Genomic DNA, 9,185 nt, shown 5'->3' with positions numbered 1-9,185 from the left:
TCAGTCCTTCTCCGTGAGTGAACGGCTCGTCAGTTACCATCTCCCTGCCCTCTCCCCTACCCCCTTTCGAGCGTGTTCAGAAAATTTGGGTGACATTAGAAAGCAACTATCCTCCCTTCACAAGGGACAGGAAAGTCCATCTCTAGATAAGACTTTAGTTCCCCCCTCGGGTGCAGCATCCCAGACTGGGAGGAGCCAAAACTCCTCACCTCACTTGAGAGTCCCTCTGCCTTTGGGGGTAGGCAGTATTCATGGATAGTGGTTCCTGGCTTGGGGAGCAGTCTCCGAGGAGCTCACGGCCCAGGGGTGCTGGAAAGACCAAGAATCCCCCCTTCTACCAACCCTCCGAGGTTCAGGTTCCACCCTACCTGCACTAGCTGTGACTTGCATCCAGAGTGGAATGCTAAATAACACAAACTGGTGTTTTTGGACCACACTCAATGTTCCGCTTCTCTCTGCAGCTTCCTGCGGGGGGGGGGGGGACTGTCACTCCCAGATTGTCCAGACCTGCCTTCCCAGAGTCCCTTTGTTTGCATCATGAGGCAGAAGCTGTAGCCCAGTAGGCAGCTGGTTCTCTCCAACTGTTTTTATCCATACCATAATCAAAGCGATGCATCCACCTTTTCACCACACGTCCTGTTCCATCCTTCCTTCCTTCCTAATGTGGTTACATATATCTTCTTCCAGGAGATCTTGCCCTTTGTCCCACAAGGATAAAAGGGGTTCGATGCCTGGTTGCCAGAGGTCCTTCGACTAGTTGCACCACTACCTTCTAAGGTGGTTAATTCCCTTCCCTCTATAAGTAATTCATATTTTTTTTCCTCCCATCTTCTGGAGTGGCCTCTTTTTCAGCCAGGATCTTGTCTATGAACAGAGTGAAGAAAAGACCAATTCCACTTAGGATCATGACTCTCCCCACGACTTTGGGAGCTTCATGGGTTGTTTGCGCTTGGATCTGCTAGGCTGGTCTTCAGTCCACACCTTCTAGTGCTCTACAGTTCTTTCATATGCTTCAGCAAATGCCAATCTGAACAGGAAGGTCCTTCATACAGCAGTGGACTGACCTTACGTTTTTGAGTGGGTCTCTTCCCACCATAAAAACTGCTTTAGGACGTCCCATGGTTTCCTGAGTACCCCAATAAAGCGATAGAGAAAATAATATTTTGGTTACTCACTATAAAATCTTTTTCTTCGAGGCCTCATTGGGTGACTAAACATCCGCCAATATTTGTGCCTTTTTTGGTTCATCTTAGGGTAATCTTTTATCTCATTACCTATGTAACGGGGTCTACCAAGCTGGGGTACCTCTTTCAGTACCACCCCGTGTTTCAGGAGGTCCACTCTGCTTTGGCTGGAGTCTGAATGAAAGACGCTGGCTGGTATTGCTTGGTTACATGGGCGCATATAAAAGATCACTGCTTCTCCACGTATTTCCAGTCTGACAACACTTTACTCACAGGACACAGAATATATCACACAGATACAGAGGGCAGGCCAATAGAAAAGCGGTAGGCCAGACATACATTACAATAGCCGCAGGTGTCCAGAGCCTGTCGATATTTACTGCGGGAATTACAAAGGTGGGGGGTGGACAAAAGGGGAATATCGTGTCCCCTCTGCCCAGGGGCGCAGCCTGTGGGCTGATGCATTAGGGACATGCATGTCACATGGAACCTATTATACATACATATAACTGCACAACATATTCTGGGTGCCGAGTGGTTCCGTAACACATAACAACCTACTACTCTCTCACAAACTGGTTAGCTCTCAGCCAGTTGGTTGATGTAGTCTGCTGGGAGGAGTTAGCCTTTTTTTCTGCCTAGTGTCAGCCTCCAATCGGCAGCATCATACATCCATGGTTTCCTGTGTCCCACAGTGAAGGCACCAATAAAAAGATTTTATGGTGACTAACCAAAATCATCTTTTTATGGAAAAAATGTTTTTCTTAATTTTCGCAATTCAGAATTGTAAAATTCTGTTCAAGGTACTCATCACACTTGTAGGTAAATTCCTTGATGGGACTAGTTTCTAAAATGGGGTCACTTGGGAGGGGAGTACACTGTTTAGGCACATCAGGAGCACCCCAAATGTGACATGACACCCGCAGACAATTCCATTAAAGTCTGCACTCCAAAAATCTCACTCCTTCCTTTCTGAGCCCTGCCGGGCAATCAAACAGTAGTTTTTCCCAACATATGGGTTATCTGCGGACTCAGGAGAAATTGCACAACACATTGTACTAATAAAGATTTGGGGCTCAAAACATTTTTATTTTCACGGCTCTGTGAAGCACCTGGGGATTCAAGGTGCACAGCACATATCTATAAAAATTCCTTGAGGGGTATAGTTTCCAAAATGGGGTCACTTGTTGGGGGTTTCCACTGTTTAGGCACATGAGAGGCTCTCCAAACGCACCATGGTGTCCACTCTCGAATTCAACCAATTTTGCATTGAAAAAAAATCAAACGATGCTCCTTCCCTTTCAAGCCCTGCCATGCACCCAAACAGTAGTTTTCCCCATATATGGGGTATCAGCATACTCAGGAGAAATTGCACAACAAAACTTGGGTTCTATTTTCTCCTTTTACCCTTGTGAAAATAAAAAAAAAATTGGAGCTAAAGTAATTTTTTTATGAAAAAAAAAAAAAAGGAAATGTTTTTTTTTTTCCTTCCACATCGCATCAATTCCTGTGAAGCATCTGAATAATGTGGTTTTGAGCACTTTGAGGGGTGCAGCTTTTAGAATGGTGCCATTTTGGGGTGTTTTCTGTCATACAGGCCTCCAAAGTCATCTCAAATGTGAAGTGGTACTGAAAATAATATGGTTTTGCAAGTTCTGTTGGAAAAATGAGAAATTGCTGATCAACTTTTAACCCTTCTAACTTCCTAAAAAAAAAAAATGTTTTAAGAACAATGCAGATGTAAATTAGACACGTGTTATTAATTGTGATGAGCGAATATACTCGTTACTCGAGATCTCCCGAGCACGCTTGGGTATCCTCCGAGTATTTTTTAGTGCTCAGAGATTTAGTTTTCATCGCCACAGCTGAATGATTTACATCTGTTAGCCAGCGTAAGTAAATGTGGTGGATGCCTGGTGGATAGGGAATCCCCACATGTAATCAAGTCGGCTAACACATGTAAATCATTCAGCTGCGGCGAAGAAAATTAAATCTCTGAGCACTAAAAGATACTCAGAGGACCCCCGAGCGTGCTCGGGAAATCTCGAGTAACGAGTATATTCGCTCATCACTAGTTATTAACTATTTTAACTCTCTATTTTAAGGGCATAAGAATTAAAAGTTTAAACATTGCAAAATTTTCTCCAAATTTCCGATATGTTCACAAATGCCTAAAACACTGAGGTCCAGCCTATGATCGGTGCTGTAACAGCACTGGTCATAGGCTGGTGCTAGGAGACCACAGAGTCAGCAGCCTAGCGCTCTCACTAAACTGTTCCCCACCCCCCTTCTGCTGCCGAGCACTGATCAGTTCTTTATCGCTTGCTTATTGGCAGTTTTTTTTCATGCATCCTGTAGCCGAGCGCTGATAAGTGACACACATCACTGATAGTCACAGATGCTCGCTTTTTGCCAGGACTTTTTTCCTGTTTTTTCTTCCACCCCTCCTCATTTGCACCACCTCAGTGCGTGGGTGCTGCAGCCACGAAGCAGCTTATCAGTGCACATCACTGATCAGCATCTGTGTTCACTCTAGGCCAGGAATTTTCTTTTCTCTGTGCATTTTCAACTCCCCACCTTTTGCAGCACATCAGTGTGTACTTCTTACAGCCACCAAGCGCTGATCACTGACCGACATTTATGCACGCTTTTGACCAGGACTTTTTTCCTGCCAATTTTTTCCCACTCCCCCATCTTTGCACCTCCTCTGTGGGTGCGTCCTGCAGCCATTGAGCTGCTTATCAGTGACACACATCACTGATCAGCATCTGTGCTCACTTTTGGCCAGGATTTTTTGTTTTCCTGTCCATTCTTCCCCCCTTTTGCACCAAATCCATATGTACATCCTACAGCCGCCGAGCGCTGATCAGTGACGCACATCATTGATCAGCATCCAGTTGTTTTTTTCTTAAAAAAATCAAATGAAAATTTGGATTAGTTTATAGGGCTATATTAGGGACAGTAAAAACATACTGTAGTGATCAGCATCTACTACAATATTTGTTTACTGAATATAGTTAGGACTGGTGTCATAGTTGTGGGCAATAAGTAATTCTTTTTTTACTGGCATCAGTTCAGTAAGTTTATTTTTTATTTTAGCACATTTTTATTTTATTTTTCTCTTTTTTTTCCAGATTCTTTTGTGCCATTTTTTTTTTTTAACTCGCATTCGGCTGCATGCAGGAGACGGGCAGCATAATAACGCTGTTAACCTGCAGATTAACCGCATATCTGCAGGTTAAGTCCAAAGTCACACTACAGCGAGATACGGCCGAGTCTCGCAGGTTAAAACCAAGCTCTGGCACCGGCACTCCGGAGCGGAGCGTGCGGCTCCATGTATTGCTATGCTTGGTTTTAACCTGCGAGACTCGGCCATATCTCGCTGTGTTTGATCCCGGCCTAAAGGTACCTTCACACTGAGCAACTTTAGAACAATAACGGTAGCGATCTGTGACGTTGCAGCGTCCTGGATAGCGGTATCGTTGTGTTTGACACGCAGCAGCGATCAGGATCCTGCTGTGACATCGCTGGTCGGAGCTAGAAGGCCAGAACTTTATTTCGTCGCTGGATCACCCGCTGACATCGCTGAATTGGCGTGTGTGACGCCGATCCAGCGATGTCTTCACTTGTAACCAGGGTAAACATCGGGTTACTAAGCGCAGGGCCGCGCTTAGCAACCCGATATTTACCCTGGTTACCAACGTAAAAAAAAAACACTACATTCTTACCGCTCTGCTTTACGGCCAGCGCTTACACAGTGCAGGGAAGCTGACGCCGGGGGACGCGAGAGACACCGGAATGCAAGTATGTAGTGTTTTTTTTTTTTATATTTACAATGGTAACCAGGGTAAACATTGGGTTACTAAGTGCGGCCCTGCGCTTAGTAACCCGATGTTTACCCTTGTTACCCGGGGACTTCGGCATCGTTGGTCCACACAATGACTAAACAGCGACGCTGCAGCGATCGGCATCGTTGTCTATATCGCTGCAGCGTCGCTTAATGTGACGGTACCTTAACAGTGTTTACCTTTAAAAAAAATGGTTTTGTTAATTTTTTTGATAACTTAACCCCCCTCTAACTAACAATAAAATGATGCTTCAAAAATTATGCAGATGTAAAAGTAGAAGTGTGAAATGTTATTTATTAACTATCTTGTGTAACATAACTCTCTGGTTTCAGGGCATAACTAAAAGTCAGAAAATTGTGAAATTTTTGCCAAATTTCCAATGTTTTCACAATGTAACGCAAGACATATCGAACAAATGTTACTACTATACTACTATCATGAATGCGTTATAGAAAAAAAAAAAAAAACTATCTCCGAATCAGTGGGATCAATTGAAGCATTTCAGGGATATTACCACAAAGTGACAGTGGTCAGAATTGTAAGATTTGGTATGGTCATGGAGGTGAAAACTGGATTGGGGGGGGGGGTGTAGGGGTTAAGTGTAGTTACTCCTTTACTGTTTACATATGAATGGAACCCAAATGTAGTACCAAGAGTAGCAGCTCTTACAGACTAGCTACAGTGCCTGTGTAAACGATAAAATGCCACAATTATATAAAAATTTACCATTAGATATCTTCTCAGTTTTGCCCTCGTTTGTCTTATGATTGTACACTCAAAATATTAATACATGTTAATGTATATGCTAATAAAATTTATATAATAAAAATACTACATAAAATATTAGAAATTACCTGTGTAGAGAAAACTAAGTAAGATTTATAAAACTCTAGTACATACATGTGCACAAAAACAAACATGAAATCACAGAACCAGGCGGTTATCTACAAATATTTATTATAACACTTGGATATAACTACAGGAAGCCCTTGGCACTGATAGAAAATATTGATTCACTGTTAGGTTACAAAAATTTATACATAGCAAAAGGTAAATGCTTCTTTTTCTTTTACATAAAAATAATTACACTAAACGGGATCTCAAAAAGAAAACTTCAGTCAACTACACAGAATAGAAAAAAAAAATTAAGACATTGCCTTCGTTATCCATACATTAGGACACTGGGCTAGAACAATCACCTGCATTGCAGTAGAAAGAATTACGAGTTTTCCATGCATTGGCTTCAACAAAAAGCTAGGCTATTAAAGTAACATGTTACCTAAATACAATATACGCCTCAATTTCAAAATTGTCAAAAACAAAACGTCCTTTCAGGATTGTAACCAAACAAAATACCTGAACACTGTCTGTTAACAAGTCAACGATAAGTAATATCTTCAGGTCAAGTAGACTGGACATGATCATCTATATCTGTACCGTCTACACTTCACATTTGTGTGGATTTTTTTATTTTGTGTCTTTTCATTTTTTTTCTTTTTTATAATATTTTGGAAGTGCAACTGTCAAAACAAAAATCACAATCAACTACAGAAATAGGAATGATCTACAGCAACAATGTAATACTATATATTCAATGCACCACTGTCATTTTTGATCATCGTTACCTAAGACTAACACTATTAATTAAGATGTGTTAACTTGGACCGATCGTCTAAATTCAAAATGCATGCAGCCATTTCGTTAGCTGAACAAGTATACCCTAGCAATTTACCACGAAACTAGGAACGTTACACTAAGGTATTAGTTCTTGTTTAAATGGTCAGACTTAACTTTTGATGTTGATTTCGAGGTATAATAAGGTTGGATCCTCGTTTTTTCGGATGGGAAGGCTGGGGTAGGGGAGAGCAAAAATTTATAGTAGAGAACTAGGACCTACAATTTGACCGAATCCTTAGGTAGTTTCGCTTAACCACAAGGTCTCACAAATTTGGTGGGCTCACTGTCAATAGAATAGGTCTTGGTCACAATCTGTCTGTCTCAATGGTGTGTAGGAGACTAGTATACTTTATTTGGAAAATGAAGGAGGGGAAGGGGAACCAAACTGACTGATCATGGGTGTCCCTGATGCTTGGGATGATAATTATGACACTTAAGCTCCTTTCATTGGAATTTTTTAAAGAATCAATATTATATGTAGAAATGTTTTCGGGTCATTGATTCAGTTCAAAATGGCAACACTTTATAGAAATTGAACATAATGGTTCTCAAATCAAGTACTGTATTTGCACCTATTTAATGTCCAAGTATGACCTGCTGCCTGTCTACACCTGATCCCTCTATTTGGGAAATTCGAATTCCACCGAGGGAGAAAAACACTGATACCTTATACCTTATAAAGTGCTTCATTTTAATACGCCTGAGATCACAAAATATGGGGGAGAACGTCAGGATGTTCTTATTCGCTGCATTTTGAAATACATATAATAATAATAGCCGGTGGCTCGTTCAGGTTTCCTTCAATGGTACACATCTGCATTAAATGATTAATCATAAAGGCTACTGCATTTCATGCCGTGTCATGGTTAAGAATTTATGTGTAAGAATTGAGCTGTTCTTTTGATCGCGACTGGATGTCTTGAAGTTCTTGCTCTTCCTTAGCTTTAATGTCTTGGTAGGCCTGCATTTTGCTCGCATCCTTTAAGTAGGCCCAATTAGAAGCCAGAATCATGAGGAAGTGGATCTGCAAGAGAAGGGTGAGCACGATGGCTAGTAAACGTGTCAAGAGGCAAAGCAAGCAGGTTATTAGAGTACTAATAGTAGTAGTAGTTTAATAATAAATCATAAATAAGTGTTAATAGGCTTTTTTAACCCTGTAGCGGACATTAATAACTTTCTGTTTAGGCATGCACTTGGTTTACTATGGCTGAAAAAAAACAAAAAGGATGAGGAAAGTAACTAAGGAAGTTAGGAAGCCAGGAGTAAAATTAATTGAGAGGAAATGTGTTTTGCCAGTTGGTTAAAGCAACAAACCCCTCAAAAACAACTGACGAGGATACAAATTATTTTATTTTAATGGTATATAAAAGGGATATTTTATCAGACAGGCATGTACATATGTGAGGGAAACCTCAGTACATAAAGGAATAGAAATGAAGGAAGTCGCCTGAATTATTCTTCAATTATTAATGAACCTGTAGAGGTAAAAATGTATACACAGAAGCATGCAGGCCACAAATTAGTGTTTATTGCCACTTTATTCAACTACAAAAATAGGTTATAAAATGAATTTATTGCTAGTGCTTCTATTCTTCTTTCAAACTTCCATGTCATGTATCCAGTGATAATTATGTCACACAGAACTTCCTCCTCTGCACTATTTCCTGCCACACATCACTTCCTTGTGTCGTCCTCGCTTGGCCAGCTACGCCTCCATTAATTGCATGTCAAATCATTGGTCTCGAATCTAGTGCTCAAGGGCCTATCAGCCGCGCTTATTGTCTGAGATCTGGCTAATAAATAATAATCTGTTACCGTCATTTATTTCAACTGTACAAGTGCGTTTTGCGAAGAAAAAAAAAAACGCCTACAACAACTGAATCTGAACAATTAAGGGCGAATTAGCACTGTTATTAGTTAGTAATAGTTTATACAAAAAATACATATTCTGTAGCTGTGACAATGAAGCTTTATATACCCTGATGACCCAACTTCGTGTCTAGAAACGTACCGCATGTTGGGTGTTGGACATCAGGGAAGGCACGCGTTTCAGACATCGTTCAACAGATGCCAAGTGAATGTGCTTTGCTTTAAGTAACAGAATTTAGCCAGATCTCATGGTGGTCGTGTTTTTCATACAATATAGTTTTAATATTACTCTATGATGCTATTGAGTGACACTTGCTATATACAAAATGAAAAAACATAACAAAAACCAACATAATAATCATAGAAAAAATTGTAAATGCTAGACTGGGTTTAGTCCAGAGAGTGTCAGTGGTGGTTTAAGCTACAACAATGTAGTCTTTCTAACGCTGTGACTAAAACACATTAGAATTTAGTGCAGCAATCCTCCCGACTCTTAAACTTCAAAACGGCATAGTTATATGTGGTTGCCATCATGTAGATCAGCTGGTGGAAAAGAACAAAATAAAAAGGTGTGTAAGATACGGCACTGCAATGCCTCACGCAGCCT

General features: G+C 40.9%; 1 protein-coding gene across 8 annotated transcripts in view; it reads right to left on the bottom strand.

Annotated features, from left to right (window-relative positions):
- Positions 1 to 5,972: 5,972 nt before the first annotated feature.
- Positions 5,973 to 9,185, bottom strand: part of GPM6B (glycoprotein M6B) — a 200,120-nt gene continuing 196,907 nt past the window's right edge. For 4 of the 8 annotated variants that reach the window (XM_069757721.1, XM_069757717.1, XM_069757720.1 and 1 more), the window contains one exon: positions 5,973 to 7,733. In XM_069757721.1, coding sequence (XP_069613822.1) covers positions 7,584 to 7,733 — 150 coding nt within the window. In that variant the 3' untranslated portion in view covers positions 5,973 to 7,583. Of the gene's footprint in view, positions 9,122 to 9,185 lie in introns of all 8 variants that reach the window. The other 4 variants (XM_069757723.1, XM_069757722.1, XM_069757718.1 and 1 more) reach the window with 2 other exon arrangements.

The sequence above is a fragment of the Ranitomeya imitator genome, chromosome 3, assembly GCF_032444005.1.
Source record: "Ranitomeya imitator isolate aRanImi1 chromosome 3, aRanImi1.pri, whole genome shotgun sequence".
Lineage (NCBI taxonomy): Eukaryota > Metazoa > Chordata > Amphibia > Anura > Dendrobatidae > Ranitomeya > Ranitomeya imitator.
The sequence above is the reverse complement of the archived record's forward strand: the minus strand, read 5'-3'. Positions and strand labels throughout refer to the sequence as shown.